Raw genomic sequence first — 20,925 nt, forward strand, 5'->3', positions numbered from 1 at the left:
GGCCTGTCGTCCCGGCCCTTTGTGTCGGTGTCGCTCGGTGGGGTTCTGTGTGTTCGGAGGGCCTTGGAACGACGGGATGAAGCTGTGGCTCTTCCACGGGACAGGAGAGGGCTCCAGTTCTTCAGGTCAAGGCAGAAAAGTTAGCCATGGCCGTGAAGAAGTCAATTATAAACTACTGACACAAATCAGAACAAATGGTCCGGGCTTCTTGTGTACACATTAACTAGACAGCTTCTTCTCAGAGACAGCAATTTTATTGATAAAATAACAGCCTGTGTTTAAGTTTGATTTTATTATATTTATTTTGTTCTATAAAAAAGGAGTTAACAGCATATGTGTTAAAATCTAGGTACACTTGTACAAAAAAAAAAAAAAAAATTTGCCTGTATAGTTTTCAACACCCTGGGCCTGATAATGCTTCAGCACAACCACAAAAGCCCTCCAGAGCTATACAGCCACCCCATTAATTTCATCAGAATATTTTTTATGATTACAGTGGTCTTCCAGACAGCCATGGAGCTCAACGAGTCTAACAACAGGCCCACTGCATGAAGTGCGAAGAAGGAACACAATTACATTTTTCTGTGACTGCAGTTCCACAAGTTCATTATCACCCTGGTAGAAATCCTTCCTTTGGTAAAGAGAAAAAGACTTTTTTTTTTAATTAAATTAACACCATTCTTTTAAAATAATAACAATCATACAATTTGAAAAAATTATACAGCGGGACACCACAAAAAATATGGCCTTTTAGAAGGCTACAAATTTGGTCATTTTTAAATGAAAACACTATACATTAAGTATCTAGAAGGCCGGGAGTGTCCTTTATCAGGAGCACACCTAAAACTCAAATACACCCCGTGAGCCATTCCCTGCCACCACCCAGATTGCTCTTGCCATGCGCATACCCGTTTTGTGTAAATGCCTTCTCCACTAGAGGCTGTAAATAAAGTCTGTTTTCTACAAGTTCTTAAGTTAAAGAAAGTGAATTCAGACCCAGGTAAAAAGAAAACCTTGTACAGCAAGGCTACAAACCCAATTCCATAGTCTCAAGCCTCCTGGCAGAATTAATCCAACACAGTCTGAGCGTTGGATGACTAAGTCTTCAGTACGGATGTATTTGTGAAGATCAATCTGTACATACAGGTTAAGGAAGCTACCAAAAGCCAAATGCATGCAGGAATTCCTCTGCAGGCAGCTTGGTGGCAATCCCAGCAGAATGGGGCTGGGAAGGGGCAGCAGCACACATTCAGCAAGTCACTCTCTTGTATACCTTGCTAATTGTTTTATCTTTCTTTCTTTCCCTTCCAGGCAGCACATAAATCTCACAGCAAGCATTCCACCCTTTGACCTGCAAAACCTCTAGCCAATTTAGATGGCACTGCTAATCGAACGAAAATCACTCATCTTTCATCGGGCAGACTCGCTGTCACAGTTTCATGTGTGACCCAAATGACAGGTTGAACTCTGGCCACCCAAAGCAAAAAGATAACTTTTAGGCCCTTGCTCCCCATTTTGCTCATTCTCAAACAGTGAGTCTAAGCCGTTCCCCCAAATTTCATTTCTTATACCCAGCCAATGAGGGTCATAGTCATTTACTGTCTCCAGCAGCTGCTGCCCATATGACGGGGCTGAAGCAGTTGTTGGGTATCTCCCTTCATGTTTTGCAGGTACCAAAGGAGGACTAGCATCACTCGCTGCAACCACAGGTGGGCTGTGCCTCACCTGCTTAAGCTCGAGCGTAGATTCCCCTTCACTGTAACTCAGAGTGGAACCCTTACTGAAGGGGGAAGTGTTTGGCTTCATATACAAACAGTTCTCATTGACCAGGCCTTGGTCAGCACTGAGGTAGTTTGAGACAGGCCTCCTATACATGTTCTCTTTAGCTGACAGATATTGGTAATCTTCTGTACGTGGCTGGAGAACATCTGCATCTGTGTAGTAGTTTTCAGGGAAAGATTTCTTCAAGTATGGATAGTCCTGCACTTGCGGGACAGGGAGCGAGAGCTGAGCAGCACTCCCTATGGCTCCCGCACCGAACTGGACCCCTTTTCCCACGTAATCCATGCTGAAGTGAGATGGGGTCTGGGTGAAGCCTCCAAACGCATTATCCAAACTCCTGAAATGCGCATCGAGCCTCGAGTACTGCTGCCCCGAACAGGGCAACGGCTGCCCGGAGAAGTTCAGGCTCCCCCCCGGCAGCCCAGGCTGCAGACCAAGGAGGCCGGGGTCTGGCCCCAGACCGTGGGTCCCTCGGCACCGCTGCTGGCAGCCACCGTGGCTCCGCTCTTCCTTGCCGGACACGGGTTTGGGCTGGAGGGCGGCTTCGCCCTTCTTGCGGTTCAGCTGCCGGGCCCTCCTGTTCTGAAACCAGACCTGTGAAGGGTGAGCAGGCGTTAACCACGACCTCTTGGCGCTGTTAGAAGTGCTTCGGCTCGCTCCTGCCAAAACACGCGGCGAAAGGCCCCGCCACCGGGGAGACCCCCGGCACCCCGCACCGCCCGGCTGCCTCCCCCGCTCCCCTCGCTGCCCGGCATGGGGGGAGCGGGCGGGCCGGGGCGGGTGCCCTCCGCCTCTCCTACCTGGATCCTGGCCTCGGGGATGTCGGTGAGGCCGGCGAGCTGCTCGCGCAGCGCGATGCCGGGGTACGGCTGCTTCTCGAAGGCGCGGACCAGCAGCTCCAGCTGCGCCTTGCTGAAGGACGTGCGCTTCCTCCGGCCGCCCTCCCGCGGGGCCTCGCCTGGCGGCGGCCCGGGCCGGCGGCCGGGGGGCGGCGAGGCGGCGGGCTCCATGAAGGCCGAGCTCTGCGGGTCCCGGGCCCGGTGCCCGCCTTATGAGCCCTCCGCCCCGGCCCTCGGCGCCCCCCACCCGCCCGGGCCTGCCCCGGGGTGACTCAGAGCCGTCTCCCACACCTCCATTGTCATCCCATCACCAAAATACACACCGCGAGGGCTCGCCCCGACGCAGGAGCCAAAGCGTCTCCCGGCGAAGTCCCCGCCGCCGCCACACACCCACCTACTTTTTTTCTTTCCCTTTTTTTTTTTTTTCTTTTTAATTCAAGTGGAGGGGCAATAATTTCCTTCGTACTTCGGCTCGGCCTCCTGAAAAGGCTGCTTTTGCCCTCCGGCAGGGCCGGGCCTTTCCTGGAAACCCAGAGCTCCCCGGAGCGCTTGGGATGCCTCCCCAGCTAGGGAATATGGGTGCCCCACATCACCCCTTCCCCAAGGGGAAACCATCCCATTTCCTGCTTGTCACCATCCACGTTAAGGTCCCTGTCTTCCATCTTTGGTTATACAGCTCCACTCCTGTTCCTGTCAGTGGGAAACTTCTCACTAACTTAACTGGGGTAAGCAAAACGCTGGTGGCTTTGCCAGACTGCACCAGAACCCACCACCGAACACCAAAGCTCCCCCTGGTACTCTCTGCAGTGCCTTGGGGGGAGTGAAGGAGAAATTTCCCTCCCGTGTGCCTGCTGAAGAGCTCAGCATAACCTATTCCCTTCCTGGGGCTTCTCGTCCTCCTCCAGACAGCTCTACACATCCAAGTCATGTACAGAACAAGCAAGCTCTGTGTTTCAGTCCAAGGTGAGATCATGACCAAAGTACTAATTCAAATGAGGGGCCAGAAATATTTTTAGAGAGCCAAGAGCGACTTAAGGGTTTACAGGGAGCAACAGTTGCAATGCCAAAAGGGATTAGATGTTAAAACAGGATTAGAACAGCAGCAAATCAATTAGTTAATGTAATAATTTGTCAAATGAGGCCATTAAAGGCTATCACTGAAGGAGTTCAAGAGCAACAGCATCATTACTTCATGTGTCTGTTGTCTCAACACGTCCCCAGTCATTTTCAGCATTGGGACCTGCTCCAGCTTGCTGTGAAGCTTAAGGGTACAAGAACAGAGCGTGAGCTATTACGTATTTGCGTTCTGCAGGGACCACCACGTCTGTGATCCAGGCAGCCACTTCTGGGCTGAGCTGGACAAGGATTTTAATGTTACACACACCACCACAGCCATTCACAACAAAAAGGAATGCTCTGCCAGACAGAGATGACAATCCGCCCCTGTGAGTCTGGTACTCCAGAGGCTGGGTTTGTTTTATCACCTCTGTCCATAAAGCAAGACGAATGCCCTCAGAAACAATAATACGATAACAATACAATAATTATATTACAATATTATATATTACAATAATATACATTTAAATATAAATGCTTATAAATTTGAAGAATACTTTCTAGCAGAAGTGTATATGATGGCAGTGACAATTTCAGAGGGATGACAGCAGCGTGTAGTCCACGACATCTGGAAGAAACAGCTTGAAACAATTTCTCACTACTCCTTCCCATTCTTCTACCATATAATTTTCATAAGCCTGGACTGTCACAGCACGCACACATTCCACAAGGAATTGATTTCTCTCTCAGGGTTCCAGGGTGGTTCAGAGACCTTCCTTTCCGTGTAACAATACAATTTATATATAGCCAAGAATTTGCATGTGGGAGAAAGGGAAAACCAGGTGGCAAATGGTTTGGCAGTTCTAGGTACTGCAAGGTATGCTGCTAAGCCTTCAGTTTTAGTTCACTTTTAATATTCAGATACGCATGTAGGGAGAGGTAGATTAAGGTTCAGACACAACAGGCAAATTTACAGAGCTTGACGACATAGTTTTACGGACAATCTTCTCCACAGCAAACCCAGCTACTGCTCCTTGTTCTGATCGTGCAGGATGCAATTCTACTTGCCTTTAAGCCCCCACATAGCTTCACACAGAGTCCTGCACATGCCAGCTCCACTGCGTGCTTGACTAGAAAGTGCACCAACTCACAGAGCTTCTCCATCCAAAAACTGGTCACTTTTTTGGCCATGTTAGTTCTTGGCCGGCTTAATTCAGGCACCAAAAAGGGAGGGGGATGCACAGGTGCAGAGAGAAAAGTAGAATTGGGGAGCTCTGCTTTGAACTGGCCCAAGGAAGCATGGAATTGCATATGACCCTTCCATCTCTCTGCATTTCATCTCTCCGTGGGATGCATAATGAATCGGATCAGGGAATGGTACTGGATCATTTGCCAGGTACAAAGAGAGCTAACTCATTCAGTCTGGCCACAGTGAAAAGGATGCCATGGAGAAGGCAAAGGAAAAAAAAAATAACAAGTCATTTTCCCTTTCTGGCTTTCCAATTTTTTCTGGCAGAAAAAGTCTGAAAACATCATCTCACGAGGATAAAGACAACAGAAAGCCGACCCTGCAGGCAGCCTGCAACATTGGTCTGGAAAGGAGAGGTGATCTCCCCCAGCACACACACACGCACCCCTTACAGACAGACAGCAGAGAAGAGATGAGGAGGAGTCAGCAGAAGAGAACCGCTGGGGCTTGCAGCGACTTGCACTACTTGCTAACAGCGAGTGTCCATCGCTGCTAGCTAGGTCAAACAGACCGGGCTTTTGTTAACATCCCCTGGCTATAGAGAAAGCAGTTCACACTTCCCGGAGTTATTGTTCCAGGCACTCTGCCAGGCAGCCTCTTTACACCCTTCATTTTCAGAGATTTTCTTTGCAATGCTAATTGATAGAGACTTAGATTGTGAGTTTGTTTTTAAGCGAGATTCCAGGAAACAAGATGGCAATCTTTGCCTCCCCCTCCTCTTCCCCTTCTTCTGCTCTGACACACGGACTTGGCCTAAGAGCTAATTTCTGCTAGTGACAGTTTGGCCATGCTGTGATCCAGGCACCGACCAGCCCTTGCTGACCATGTTTCCCTGGCTGTTGCATGTCTGTCATAATCAAAACAACTGTTTGTGAGCCTCCCCATCTCTTCTCTAAACCACACCAAGGGAAATGGTCTTTTTTTTTCTTTCCCCTGTATTTTTTATTCATTTTACAAAGGACTATAAAATAAATGCCAAGAGAAGTGAAAGAGGGGAACAGGAGAAGTGTGGAGTAAGATGCAGAAATACAGAAAGCAGTATGCTTAACAAAAACTGTATCTCTTCAGATCATAGGTTGTCTTTAGGCTCCCACTAATGCGCACAGAACTTTGCTGCAGATTTCAGTAGGGTCTAAATGTGGAAACCCACCGTGTCCTCTGCCAATGCCCCTTTACATCAGTGTTATGGTATAACTGCATCTACAGAGGAATCAAAATCACACATGGAATGTACCGAAAATATTGCTCCCCTCCCCCCCCCCCCCCAAAAAAAAAGTATGTAACAGACATTTAGGGGAGGCAACAAAATAATTAGCACTAGCCACAGTGCTCTTTAAAATGGCTCTGAAAAAGGTTTGCATCTATCCTAGCGCAGATCAGGGCACCAGGAGCTCCTCTCCTCTCTCCCTCCCGAGCAGCCCAGGTGTTAGGAGCTGCAAAGGAGGCCCCAGAATCGTGCTAGCACGAATGCGGTGCCAAACAGCGAGTGCAGCACGGGCCCTGCCGCCAGGCGCCTGCCTGGGGAGTCTTTGGACAAGCACAGACCCCTACAAATCCCTACATCAAACATCTTCTAGGGCAGTACCATGCTATTGATATTTAAGAAGAACTTTCATCCTGAAGGAGGCAAGATCAATTTCACTAGTTGGTCTTCAGACATTAACACCTCATAAAAAGGATGTTCATGCCTCGCTTATCTAGAGTGCATCTTTAATTATCTCCTGGTACACATTTTGCAGCCCATTACTTACCAGTCAACACTGCTTTAATTATGGGCTTGGCAGTGAAAGACAGCCCTTACATCACTGAAATAAAAACGCTACAAAGCAACCCTGGAGAATAGCAGAGATTTCATGTTCAAATGTAAAACCGTGGAATTCAGCCCCAACACTACAAACATCTCCCCCTATGTGCAGTCCTGTCATAGCCAAGCGTGCCCAGGGGCCCTCCAAAGACCACGAGCAGCCAAGCGATGCTCGTGCTCTCACCTGCTCTGCAGGGTAAGGAGCGCTTACAGGGGCGCGTCTTGTTCTGAAGGTAATTCAGTAATTCTGAAAGTCTCGTGCCAGACACACACACGTCCATGACGTGTTTAGGCAAGCCGGATGGAGACACATCTTGCACCTTGAGCAAAGAGAGGTGAAATTTAGGATAATCCTTCCTTTGCAAGAGCATTCATTGCCCAGTTCAGAACCAGCTGTTGAGAGCGCTGTCACCAGACCACTGAGCCTTTCCCTACAGCAAACGCGTTTCTTGTGACAGAGCATTGTTCTGACCTCTCTTCCTGCCTGAAACGAATGTTGTTTCTAACACCTATAGTGAAGGAAAACTATTGCTGAGAACAACATGAACTGTTAAGGCAAAGCGGTCTTGGTCTGCAGCAGTACCCGTTAAGATTGACAGATTTCAAGGCGAAAAAAGCATTAGGCCAGCTTCATGTAACTTGTGAATAATCTTAGACTTCGGTTTTTCTTGCACATAACCCTTAAAAGTTCATAGCGTGGACTGCAGTTACTTGAAATCTGGGGTAGCCATTCAAAAAGGGCCATACTCACTAAGACCAGATGTATGTCTAACCTGACACTTAACTCTCCAGAAACAGCCAAAACAGGATTCCCGTCTAGGGATCGTGGGGACCTATAGCCAGGTCAGTCAGCTATGTAACAGCATGTTTACCTAGTACTCGCTGTCATTTGCAACTCAGGGACTTCCTAAGGTGGATTAGTTTCTAAGAACACAGAAAACACAATGTGCTTCTATTTTGTGAATTGAAACGGTCTTTTTTTGAATCTATGTAAAATTTTAGCATCTGTAGCATCCTCTCACTAAGACTTCCACAGCTTATCTACGTGATCTATGAAATAACGCTTACTTTTATTTGTTCTCTATGTGTTGCCTGCTAGAATAACTTGGTGCTGGCTGCCTCCCACACAAGAACTTGGAAAGCCCCGTGCTGGTTCCATTGGTTCATGCTGCCTGCTATTTCATCAAACCCCATCACTTACTCCCTTCAGCAACCTCCTTTCTAGACTGAAGAATCCCACTCACTGTAGCTGATCCACAATTATTCACCCTATGCCCCATGCCTTTGTTCATTCATGTTCCCCTGTGAGAACGTTTTCCAGTGGTACTGTATTTTTTCCGGAGACAGGAAGACTTGAATGACTTCCAACATCTAAGATGTGTATAATCATGGTGTTTCAAGTATTATCATGTTTTCAATGATTTTTTTCTTCACTGCATTCCTAACAACTCCTAACATTATTTTATTTTTTGACCATCACTGAGCTGGCATTCTCAAAGAGTTACTGCCCAAACTCCGAGATTTCATTTCTGAGTAGTAATGATCATCTGTAGTCTGGATCTGAAAATTGTTCCTTAGTTGTACTGTCATTATGCTCCCTACTGTTGCGTTTTGGAGTCCTGTGACAATCCTGAAAGAAGCTGTCACTTCTTTAAAGAGAAGACTGCCATAACTTTTAAAGGAAATAAGACCCTAGGTAAAACTGCAGACTTTGTGCCCTGTATTAAATAGTAGTCCAGTGGTGCCCAACACTGTTAATTTTTCTTGTGATCCACGGAAGAAAAATCACAGGAGATGTACGCAGGATTTGCTGGGAAGGCAGTAATTAGTGCTCCCATTCCCACAAAATACGGTGTCTCCTGCTTTGGTTGAAGGAAATCTCTTCTGCGGGCCAGGCCGATCTCACACAGCCATGCAGAAGAGTGACTTGCAGTTTGGGCGGGCAGAGCCTGAGCCTGCACAGAGTTAGGATGACCACAGGGAAGGGCAAATCAGCAGAGCCAAGCAGGAACCAAGCCAAGCTGGATTCCCACGTGTATGAAGCCTAATGCATAGATCACAATTCTCATACCCCTTTGAACTCTGAGTAGAAAAACTGTGCAGTGACCTGTACAGCTGCAAAGGCATTTACTAAAATCTTGCTTCAAGAAACATCAGAAAACTCTGTACAAAATATCCTACCAATATCTGTACTCGGAGCACTCCCAAGTGCAGTTTGGACTGGCAGGCCCGCACTTGCCCAAACCCCTGAGATAAGTACCATTTTTTTTTTTAAGTGCAGCAGTATTTTAAGACCAATAGGGTCATGTTCACAGTCTGCATTACCTTATTGTAATCTTGTCCCTTGTACTCCTTACCGTCTCCTTCCCCGTCTCCCTCCCCTTTGTGAGAGAGGCTCTGCCAGCCTCCTGTCTGCAGATGCCCTAGGACTGAGCAGCGCCAGATCCACCCAGGGGCTCTTAGCACCTCGGAGGGTCAGACCTCTGAACTGCAGATGTTTAGGACAGGGACTACATCTTGTGTGTGTGTGTGTGTGTTGGCACAATACAAACACACCCATGTGATACTATAGAAATACTACAAATCCCAACATCATAGTCTGCCAAGCTTGATTACGGTAACTAGTCACCTAAAGACGAGTGAACGTGGCCTCAAGGCTAGTCTGCTGGGACTGGAGACAAGTTGTCTGGAGTCCTCTCCTCCCTGTTCAAAGACCTATCGGTGTAAGCTCCCTTGTCAGTCCTGCTCCTCATCTCCCAGATAGTATCCCCGCCCATGTGCTTGTATTGAGGTGCGCTTCCCACTCATCTGCTAGTGACTCCATTTCTTTGCCAGATCTGCGCTGGCTTTTTTCTACTGCAGCCAGTTTTCCCTCACAAGATTCCTATTTCAGACCCATAGGGGAAAAAAAAAAAAAAAAAAACAAAAAAAAAAAACCACCACTACCCAGAGCTAGAAAACTGTGTCTATTGACATGACATTTTCGTTAACTGAGAAATACATTAAAAATGCATTAGCTGGTCCCAACAGACCCTCAAGAGTAGAGCACTAATTGGAAACCTTCCCTTTTCCCAACACTGCATGCCTGTGCTTACTACCATGCACGTGAAAAACTTGGCAACCTAAGGCTGTGGCTTTCAAAGTAGAAAGCAGAAATAAAAAGTTAGGAATTCTCTCTGAAAGAAACTAGAAGCGATACCAGATACCAAATACTACATATTAAAAGACCCAAACACTGTCATCAAGTGGTTAAGGGACAGAACAAGGCATCCAAATGCTGATGGCTTGTTGGAGACTTGCTCCTTCAGCCTGTTCAGCCACTCAGAGCATAATGCTGCCCGATGCTGGTATGCAGTCATGGCCCCCTTTATCTCCATGTAACACAGTTTTAGAATAGTTTGAACTACTCAAGTTTTTCCAACATAACTAATATGAACAAAGCTGCCTGGTCACGTTTAATTTATCCTGGTGAGGTAGGATCAGTATTATTAAACAGTCTCCCCAAATGGCATAAAATACCTTTTTGTTCACATACCTTTTAAAAACCCTACCAAATACCCATTGCGTAAGTCCAACCTAAAAGAAACCCATCAAACACTTGTAGCACAAATCCAAACTTTATAAACTGAGATTTCAAATGGATGTCACTTGTTAGTATTTCACTTTTTAAAGCTATGTCACACATGAAAGAAATCCATCAGAAACGCGTGCATAATATCTTAGTAGGACTAAAGTTACTGACTTCCAACAGATAACAGTAAACCCAACTACAGATCTGTAAAATGCATGCCTGCAATGGAAACTGAAGCTCTGTTTGCAACCTGGACTTCAAACTGGTGAGTTTTTGCTATTTAGAAGAGCTTATTAATGCTGGAGCGTTGGCTGCAGTGCATTACAATATAGAGGTCTGTTCCTTTTTAATAACAAAAAGCATGGTGTTAGGATAGGCACACAAAACTTGACATAAATTGATCTCTAAAATGCATGAACTGAATCTGTAGAAGATGTAGCTGGGGCCTTTATAGGCAGTAATTTCCAAGACTTACATTATGCTCCCGATTATATTCACAACATGATAGAAGAGAACTAGTTTTATCAAGCACCCACGGAATCCATTAACCTATGAGAGCTATAGATCAAAGAGATGTGTGAAGGTTTATTTACTTCCAAGTCAGAATTATTGTACCCCACTGCTTCCTCTTATGTACTTCTCATCACTCCTTGAAGTACACGAATCTGCTAAAAGTCTTGACCATTAGTTGCAAAACTGTAAGGCTTTAAAGACCATACACTTCCTTAGCTTGTCCAATTTTAAATCTCAAAGAGAAAATGAAATATTTTTTAACTTAAATTTAATTAATTTTCAATTTAAAATAAAAAATGACAGAGGAACAAAGGTATATGTTAACTAGTTAAATTAGCAATCAGACATTTCTTGCAGTAGATTCATTACAGCATTGTCATTTAACCCTGATTTAAAAATATTTTATTGATAATTCCATCTCCTTAGGTAACTTTCACTGACTATCTCATCTCTTTTAAACCAGCCACAAATCCAGGTTAAAGTTGGGCTGCAGTTCGTTCCCAAGTAATTTCCTGAAAAGATCCCAATCCCTTAATCATTCTTTATCCAAAAAGTTGCTGTTTACACAGTCACATCACTGACTCCAGTAGGATGACTCACGCAATAAAGGTTAGTCTGGATTAGAGTAACCACCACCACCTTTTTTCTCTCTCTCTCTCTTTTTTTTTTTTTTTTTTTTTTTTAAGAATTTTAAAAGCCACAGAAGAGCTAACATGTCTCTATCTAGTCTCTGGCATCTACCAAGAACACAAAACAAAAGAGGCAGACTACCTGGCAAATACCCTTTGTACTTCCCGATGAAAGTGAGATAGTCAATATCTCTAAGTTAGAGATAGCAAATGTTTCTAAACTGAAGGGGGAACGAGTTTTCTACAGTATGAGATACAACAAGAACTTTATTATTTGAAAATCGACTAGAGTAATATAGTGCTATAAACAATGTATGAAACGAGACAGGTATGTTTCAGGGATTACAATGCAGTGGTCCATTTTATTGTTTTCAGCAGGACTAACCCGTCTCAGTTTACACACATAGTCACTGTGAAGACCTCAGGACCCTACAGACACACTTTCAGTGAAAAAGCCTCTTCTTCGCCTTTTTCTCCTCCACCTCCTTTTTTTAAATTAATTTATTTCTTTCTTTTAAACTACCATATTTGTCTTTGAGATCTCTAGGAGGATCATACAGCCATAATTTTCATGTTAGGGCACTGTTAGTTGCCATACCTGTTGATTTCATAGCGAACATCTATTTTGGTCTTAGATTCTTCAAGAATACTTGTGGCTTTAATTACCAGCCTGAGTTTGAATCTAAATCAAGTGGGGCAAATGAAAGAAAAATGTTTGCATGCAATTATGAGGCGGTACACATTTTTTTCTTTCAAACTTGTTTTTAAGATTATGCTTTCCTTCAGTTTTCTATGGCTTCAGCTAGTATAAAAATAGGCTCAGTGAGCAATCTGCGTAGCCTGGAGCAGGGTAAAGCCAGATTAGTCCGTCCTCAAATGCCTACGGAGCCCTGTCACCGTGATGGCAGCCGTGCTGATTGTTAGCCACCACTGTTCCTGTCCCCTAGCACAGGACAGGCCTTAGAAAGAACACAAAGTTGTTTGAATCCTGTCACACAGAGATATGTATTTCAAACGATATAAATCTAAATGCGGCCTGGCCAGAGCTGACTGAGCTGGCTGCCTGTGCTAGGCCTTGGTGACATTTTGCTGTGTAGTGTGCTGTGGGGAGCTGCCAGACCTTAATTCAGTCACTTTGTGACACCGATTAGAAGAATGAACAACAAAACTGTAGAATTCTCAGAAGTTAAGGTTGGTGAAGTAAAGCATGAATAAATATTTTTATTTCTTATAACCTTGACAATGTAAATTAGCCCAGCATTTTTTGATACTTCACACAGTACCATTTGGCAACTGTAGCTTCCAATTCAGATTATACTTGCAAATAAATGTAATTAATTACTGACAAATCTTCTGGCATTGAAACCACAAAAGTGTCTAGGTATTAAGGCATAACCAAACACCTTGCCGAAACATGATAAAGCTTCGCAGCTAGACCCTGAGCAGAGGCTCCCCCAACGATGCCAGTCGTTAGGCGCATCCTAACAGCGCTTAAGAAACAGCGAGAAGGACTAACAGTCACCGAAGGCAGCGGGATCGCTGTGCTTCGGCATCTCGAAACCAAAACGCCCCCGAGAAGCACGCCGTGACTGCGCTCGGCTCAGAAGGGCCGAGCCCTTCAGGGAGGAGCGGCGGGCGGCCGCCCTCCCGCCGCCCCCTCAGCCGCGGTCCCGGGGAGCGCCGCCGGGTGGCGCCCGCTGCTCGGACCCGGCCTGAGGCGCGTCCCGGCCGCCATTACGCGCGGGGGGCCGGGCGCGGTGACGGCCCCGCCCCGCCCGGCCCCGCCCCCCCCAGCAGCGCCTTAGCGGCGGCGGCGGCCCGCGGCCGGGCGCAGGACGACGGGATGGCGGCGGCGGCGGGCGCGGAGCGGCTGCAGGACGGCAGCTGCCACTTCCAGCGCTCCCGGCTCCTCTGGATGATCGCCATCGCCTTCGGCATGATCGTGCTGGGCGTAAGGCGGGCGCCGCGGCGAGGGAGCGGGGCGGGCCGAGGGGAACAAGGAAGCTAATTCCAACGTGAAAGGGGCAGTTTCAGGGAGCTAACCCGCCTTTCTTTTTTTTCTTTTTCAAGTGGGTAACGCTTTCACCCTCAACCATACCTTATAGCTATCTGGGACCATTTGGCAGCTTCCTTCACCATATCGCAGACCACTACCACACATGGGTGTGCTACGCGTAAGTTGCATCTGGCTCCGTGATTTTTTTGTATCTCACTTGCTGTCTCTGACTTCCGTGCTTAGTCTGCGTTAACAAGCTTTCCTGTAACCCGGCTGTTAATTACATGTAAAGAGGTCTGCCTGCGAGCTCATTACAGCTCGGGAAGGGGGTGCTAAGCATGTAGAAGATGAGAGAGGCTAAGACCTGGCAGAAAGCTTAAAAACTCAGCTTGCAGTCTGGTATTGGTGTTGTTACAGTTAACAGGGACAGGAGGAAGATACTGCGTTTGGAGACATTTTCTATCCTACTACTAACTTATCCTGTCCACGTGAGAAATAGTCTGCTGAAGCAACTGCATAGTGCTGAACTTTGCTGGGTTACAAAACATGTTCTCTTACCTTATTCAACCAGAGCTGGAATACGCTTCCCTGTAGCCAGCTCTCTCGCTTGCAGAATTCCTGTAAAGGGAGTCCTCAGACTGGCTTGTTTATTTTACCATGCATCATGTAGATTATAGCCTTCATCATTGCTTTTGCATAAGTATTGAACTGATCCTAACTGAATATCCTGCATAGCTTTTTAAAAAAGCTTCTGTACAAAAAAATTACAGATCAAGTTTGATTGTCACGTTGCGTTCTGAACCTATACACACAATTCTTTTCATAGAGCTATACCTGTAAAAGCTTCCATAACACTTCACTAAAATAACTTCTAAAAGTAAACAGATTGGTTAAGCCAAGTGCTTAAGTCAATCTCACTTAAGTGTGCAAAACTTAAGTGTTGAAAGTTTTGGAAACATACAGTGGATACTTGAAATGGGAGGTTCAGGTATATTCTGCAACTTTCAGTTTAACTTTCTCAGTGGACTTCAGGTAGTTTTAAGACTATACTTCCTTTCCCCCTGAGATAATAAAACACCTCACTGTCTAGTTTAAAATGTAGAGTCAATTCTGCATTCAGTTTGATATTCCTTGCATAATGGATTTTGGATACATTAGTCTTCCACCAAATTTTCAACAAAATAAAACATGTTTTCTTTTTATCAGGTTCTATGTATCCTGGCTGATTCATCTAGTAGAAGCCTTGTACGGTGTTAAGTTATGCCAGTAAGTTGGTCTTCTCCCTTACCTTAAATGCTCTGGAAAGGATTTCCGATACAAGTGACATGAGTTACAGACTGATCTTGGTGGTCACAAGCGGCAATATTATTTCTGAGGATGCTGATAAAATTCTTGCTGCAGTGATAGTTTGCTGTCTTCCATAAGAGGTTACTGCTGTACTGGGCAGCAAAAATGGGGGGTGGCAACTTGCAGAACTGTCAGCAGCAAGGTCTGCCAAAGCTTGTCTGCCTGCCTCTGAACTCACTATTCTTTGTATTTATTTGAGAATCATTCTTTATATAACAGGCAAGCGTAGTTTCTTATTTTTCATTATTAGTTCAGATACTGGGTAACATAGCACTTCAGAAAGCAGTGGGTAAAAATAAATAGGTGTCTAAATTCAGTCAGATGTTAACAAACTTTGAGACTGTTAATTAGCAGCCTAAATAAATTCCATCTGTATTGTGAAAATGCAATTGGATACTTTTGTTTGGGACTACGCAAGATCTGATTATATATGCAAGTGGAGGAAAACATTGACCAATCAGACTCTAAAAGTAATGCCAACTAAGTCTTAGATTAGGAGAACAAATTGTGTGGAAAGGGCATGCAGTCCATACACATCATCCTTGTATTCATTTGACTTACGTTTGTAATAATTCAGAAGAATGCAGTTACTACTATTCATGCGAGTATTTCTTTTTGATTCTTGTGTCTCTACACAGAGTAGCTGGCAAGTCAGTTTGCCATTCTGAACACTAGATGTTTTTCGACTTGATTTAATTAATACCCTGTTTGTCACAAGCTTCTCAGGTAACATCTCATGGAAGCAGAGGGATTTTATTCCATTTAAGCTATCCGAGGTGGTTCTCAAGGCATAAAACATTCAACAAAATAGGAGTTAATAATCAACTATTTACTAAATTCCAAATATCAGTTCTATAGCTTTAAGTTAATCTCTGCAGATGTATTTTAGATATATGGGCTTAAGGTGATTTTAAGCATTAAGACACTTCATACCATTGACCATACCAAATGGGTGTATTGTAATCAAGTTAAGTAATGAAGTTCTTGCAGAGCACTGTTAAAGACCAGAAGAAAAAGAGCATGGGTTTCCCTGCACATTGATTTAGATTACTAAGTAGTCACAAACACTATATACATTTTACTGAAGTAAAACATGGTGATGTCTGCTTATGAACATCACAAAGGGAGGCATGAGGAAGAACTAGAGAGCAGGTAGGTATATGTTTGTTAATCAGTAGTGGTACTTCCCTTTGGCTTCTGGCCTGTATTTCTGCATATGGTCTTTTCAAGTAAGCTTGCCTTATATAAGCAGGTACAATTGTTAAGACCTAGTTTTTATATTTTTGCACTTATTTGAAAACACTGCAGCTGGGATTATAAAAACAGTTTTTCTTTTTCCACAGCTGGTAAGAAAACTTAAGAATGAGTATTAAGAAATGTGTTAATCAATACTTGCTACACATTAATTTGGTCGGTGTAGACACAATTAACAGCTGAACTGTTCTAGAAGAGATCAGTAGAGGGAGCTCCCTTCATTAATGTGTACACTTATGCTCAACATAATTTACTGGAAATGTGAAATCAGTTGTTCTGTTGACTATCATGTTTTCACTTCTATTCTCTGTAAATCCGGGAATATTTCCCAACAATGATAGGGTGTGGGGATAAAGTATCACATGGTTGGTTGAGAAGGACAGTTGTCTTCAGGAAGGTCAACATGATCCAATTTTTAAGGGATAAAAAGTGTGACAGTATGGGTAGACTGAGGTACTGTAACTGTTGCTTCAAACTCTTAACGCATTTACTTGAGTAAGTCAGCTTACAGATGTTCTTTATAGCATTACTAGACCTTTTTGTGTAACAGAGGAAAAAAATCAGGTGCTAATTTAAATGACAAATCAAGTCAGGTCTCTTGATCTTCCTGTACCCTTTTCTAGCCACAAATTCAGGCAACAGTGCTCTGCCATCCTGCATTGCATAGTGATATCTAAACAATTGTCAGGCCACTTTGTCCTGCTAGTACCCAGACTACCTTCACCAAGAAGGTATATATGGATTTGTGGTAAAGAGCCAAGGCAGATTAGTATTAAGCTTGTCTATTTTCTTGATTCTTTGAAGTGTGTAAACTTGTCTTATAGAACAAGTCATTTCACATAGCATAGGCAGAAATTGCAGATCATGTATTACTGAGGAAATTGTATGCATGATATCTATAAAAACATTTGTTCAATAGACAGCTTAAAATCCACTAAAATCTCAGTACTAACTGAACACACTAGTACTTATCTTTCAAGAAGTAACTAAGTAGTGACAGTAATCTAAGATCAAATGTTCTAATCAATTCTGACATATCAAGGATATCTGACCTTCATAAGTATTAATCTTGCAGACTACACTTTAAGCTTTTTGATACATTTTATGGTTTTGTTAACATTACAGATCTAAAGGCATCACTGACCCAGCAGTTCAGTTTCATTGGTTCGTTCAGACACTTCTATTCGGGTACGCTTCTTTTGGTCTTCTGGTGTCCTACAAGCCTACAGCCAAGAAGCACTTCTAGAAGACTGTGAAAGACGTCTCCTCTGACATTCTTCATCTTCATTTTTCAGAAAATAACCTGTAATTAGCTAATTTATGTTCCTGCTATGTGATGTGATGCCCTTCTACGAAAGTAACTCTCCTCTTACTAAATAAGAAACTTGAATTATTTCACAGGGCCCTGTGGATAGTTCAGCAGAAATTCAGCCCTTCAGTCATGGCACTGCCAAAGTTTAATCCACTTTATTGTACAAGAAGCCAAAGGTTGCTCCTTTGCAATGTTTGGCATAGATTGCATACTCTGATCATCATTGATAAGAAAAATCCCTGACAGCTGGTAGCAGTGGTTGATAAACAACCTTTTCATGGAGAGGAAGTTTTTCTATAACAGGAACAGTTATTTGCAGCCACAAGGCAACTAGCACCTGTTTTGTGGTAGGATTTAAGTTTTCCTCTGTTTTCTCCACAGGACCTTTTACTAGCTGCTGCTTTTTAGTTAGATCTTGGTCTCTGTACTTTGTTCCACAAAGGACAGACCACTTTATTGCTGCAGGCACATTAAAAATACCAAGTCTCAGTTCAGGTTGAGGTACAGTGATGAGCAGGGATACATAAAGCACTTTCACTTGGTTTAATACATGTGCCTTCAACTTCATGCAGCATGACCTCATCTTTTGAATGAAGATTTTAATCTTTGGGTTACTGTAGTATAGAGTGTAGTCTCCCTAGTATACTCTGCTCTCTCTATAGAGCATAAAGAGAATCCTGTAGCTTTTTTGAGAACTAATTTATTATCCAAGAAAAAGCACAAACAATTAACATCTGAAAATCTAGCTGAAAATTTTCTAGATTGGTGAATGAAAACACCCACCGTTGTTTACGAGATGCTCATGCACTGAAATCTTGGTTGAGAGACCCATCTTAAGCATCCCTCAGAGTACTTTCCGTATGGGTGTGAGCCCTTTTATTATATTGTCTGTTTTATACTTCTCAATATTTTAACACCAGAATTCGCCTGTCTTAACGCTTTTAGAAGTAATTATTTATAAAATTAACTATGATGTGAGGAGAAGTTTTACCACACCATCTGTGATGTTGTAGGGAAAAAAAAAGGACAAGAAAAGGCGGGTTTTGCTCTAAAGAAAAGCAGTAACAAGTAAATATACCATGTCCAGTACATACAGACTATACTGTAAAACTTCTGATAGACAAGTCTTATTAAGTACAGGTACATGAATTTTTTGCTTTTCAGCTGCTACTAAGAGCAGGGAGAACTGATGGGTTTAAAATTGGTTTTTTTTTTTCTTTCTTTCCTTTTTTTGGCCAGTGGCCCATGGATAACACTAATAGTTTTTAGAGTAGAAAGTTCTGTTTAGTGGTTAGAAATTGACAGGAATGTCAAGAACCTGAGCTATGTTTGTTTTACCATCTAATCTTTCCTCTTATTCTGTGATCCTTGAATAAAGTTTAAAAAATGGGAAGAGATTGTGTGTTTTTTTTTTTTAAGTTCATGCTGGAAATAGATGTCTATACCAAATATATTTCACCTATCTAGGCAACATCTTTACACTAATATCAGTATTTATACTTGCAGCACACAGCATTAGCTGGCTGTATATTTTCCAAAGCAAATCCCACGGAAGTCTAGAATTGCTGTTTGGATGAGGTATTGATGCATTTTCTCTCTGTGCCAAAAAAATAAAAAATCTCTATGGTACTAAAACATGCAGAGGTATAATTACTGGGTGTATGAAGATGAATTCTAATTGAATGCTTAATGAGCTCTTAAGAATGGGAAGGCACTTATGCCTGATGCTTTGGTTCAACATTATCATGATGTTCCTGTACAGAGAAAGAGATACACAGTAACGTTGAGGCTAAGAAAAAAGTCATGATCACTTCTCTAGTCCTTACCAAGCAATTTGTATGTTTTTGTTTCCCACTATTCACTTTCCATCAGTAAAGCTATAGAAGGACTATGCTATTTTCCCCTCCCAACACCAGTCTGCTGGGACACCACTCGTGATGCCAACCATCACAGCTTTTAGGTGGGTTCTGGATGGCTGTAGGTAAATTGGAGAGTTTAGTAGCTGGCTGCTAGACTCAACTAGAAGGTCTTCCTTTTAAAGAGGCAATGGTAAAAGTTTCTCAATGCCACACAAGGAAGCAATAAACGAAGAAAGGTGGTCAACTGATAACTGCCCTTAGTTACAAGCCATTATCAGGCTAAAACAGTTTTTTAACAAGACAATTGCATCAGCAGGTATTTTTGAAGGCTCTCCATTTTTATTTATTAACTTGGCAGACCTCAGCAGCTCTTTGAAGGTTGTCGGACATAGCTTTTCAGACTTTTTGGAAGTGTAACTACATTGCATGTCTGCTTTCAAGCATTTTCTCTTCCCTACCCTTGCTTGGCAGGGGTTCAATTTTCCCACCTGTTAAGGTGTTGTTCTTTTTTTTGCATGCATGTATGCATTTTTGCCCAGAGCTGTAAGAAGCAGCACTGCTTGACTTTTCATGTTTTTGAAACCCTTGAGACAACCAACTGAAAAATTTGAGAAGTATGGGATAAACAGTTCTGACTGGCTTTTAACGTGAAGTACCCTTGAGGAAAAGAAGGAAACCCACAAAACAGCAAGATTCAAGGTCATCTGGAGATCCCATTTCTGAATATTTGTTTATAGTGAATTTAATATCACAGCAAGATAAACATAACACCTCACAAAATTATTTGCTAAGAAAAAGCCTGCAGAAGAACCAATGTAAGTCACCAACTCACTGAAGTTGTAAGACATTTACAGCTAGCAACAGGCTCTTTGGAAAAAACACTTGATTACACCAGGGAGAAGCACTTCTCCAGGCTATCCTGTTAAAGTGTTACTCTTTATCATCTGGAGCAATTCTTTTCACTGCAATCAAAATACCCTCTCTACAACAAAAGGAGAAAGCAACAGAAGAGTGCCGTTATGTTCTTACAGCAGCTCAAAGTCTAGGCTGGATGTCAAACCATCTTCTACATCTACACCCAACCCACCCAGCCTTCCAGAAGGAAATACACATTAGTACTTCACTGTAAAGTTTCAAAAATGTTGCTTCCCACCAAAAATAAAACCATACGAAGCTTACAGAAGGGCTTTCACTGGTAAAGAACACTGCTAAATAGTAAGGTAAGCCAGCAACAAAGCTAAGCTGACACTATAAAAGATTTTCGGGATGCATATTTCAGCCAGCCAGCCAGCTGATAGTACTAAAGAGAAATAAATGCAGCTTAAGCATACATTTCAAATTGAAACCATAAGAAAAAAAATGTTATGAAAGCCCATGTGCAAAACTAGATATGCTTTATTCTAATAATGTAAGTTAGATGTCAGGAAAATTCAAGACGACAGTGCCTGTTATTGGCAGGCATTTACCAAAATAAGGTATTTATCTGACCTGCATGGTGTCTCCCATTTGTTTACAAGAGCTATTTCTAAAACCTTAAGGGCTTTTGCTTAGTTTTGCAAGGGAACAATGAAAAAACTCAGTCACCGTACATTTTCTTTTCTTCGTTTGCCACTCTTCCATTCTGACCTAGATTTTTGTAAACACAATAGGAAACAACTAGGCCAACCTTTGGAAATCCCCAAAGTGTTGGTTCATTACACACATTTAGTTTGCC

The 20,925-nt window shown here is 43.3% G+C and overlaps 2 protein-coding genes across 2 annotated transcripts; one reads left to right on the top strand and one right to left on the bottom strand.

Annotated features, from left to right (window-relative positions):
- Positions 1-116: 116 nt before the first annotated feature.
- Positions 117-7,510, bottom strand: LOC125184095 (uncharacterized). Its single transcript, XM_048074797.2, has 2 exons — positions 2,583-7,510; positions 117-2,376 (listed from the first exon to the last, which is right to left on the bottom strand). The coding sequence occupies exons 1-2, from the start codon at positions 2,790-2,792 to the stop codon at positions 1,438-1,440; spliced, it is 1,149 nt and encodes a 382-aa protein (XP_047930754.2). The 5' UTR covers positions 2,793-7,510; the 3' UTR covers positions 117-1,437.
- Positions 7,511-13,226: 5,716 nt separating this feature from the next.
- TMEM254 (transmembrane protein 254) lies at positions 13,227-18,745 on the top strand. The gene is made up of 4 exons (XM_013175582.3): positions 13,227-13,394; positions 13,514-13,617; positions 14,646-14,705; positions 17,166-18,745. The coding sequence occupies exons 1-4, from the start codon at positions 13,287-13,289 to the stop codon at positions 17,284-17,286; spliced, it is 393 nt and encodes a 130-aa protein (XP_013031036.3). The 5' UTR covers positions 13,227-13,286; the 3' UTR covers positions 17,287-18,745.
- Positions 18,746-20,925: the final 2,180 nt, after the last annotated feature.

This window comes from Anser cygnoides, chromosome 7 (genome assembly GCF_040182565.1).
Source record: "Anser cygnoides isolate HZ-2024a breed goose chromosome 7, Taihu_goose_T2T_genome, whole genome shotgun sequence".
NCBI classification, from domain to species: domain Eukaryota; kingdom Metazoa; phylum Chordata; class Aves; order Anseriformes; family Anatidae; genus Anser; species Anser cygnoides.

Bases quoted from the DNA above. Each gene is read 5' to 3' on its own strand.
- LOC125184095 (XM_048074797.2), bottom strand. From the start codon at position 2,792: ATGGAGCCCGCCGCCTCGCCGCCCCCCGGCCGCCGGCCCGGGCCGCCG. The intron at 2,377-2,582 runs GTAGGAGAGGCG...CACCCTTCACAG, and splicing joins TCCCCGAGGCCAGGATCCAG to GTCTGGTTTCAGAACAGGAG.
- TMEM254 (XM_013175582.3), top strand. From the start codon at position 13,287: ATGGCGGCGGCGGCGGGCGCGGAGCGGCTGCAGGACGGCAGCTGCCAC. The intron at 13,395-13,513 runs GTAAGGCGGGCG...TTCTTTTTCAAG, and splicing joins TCGGCATGATCGTGCTGGGC to TGGGTAACGCTTTCACCCTC. The intron at 13,618-14,645 runs GTAAGTTGCATC...TCTTTTTATCAG, and splicing joins CACACATGGGTGTGCTACGC to GTTCTATGTATCCTGGCTGA.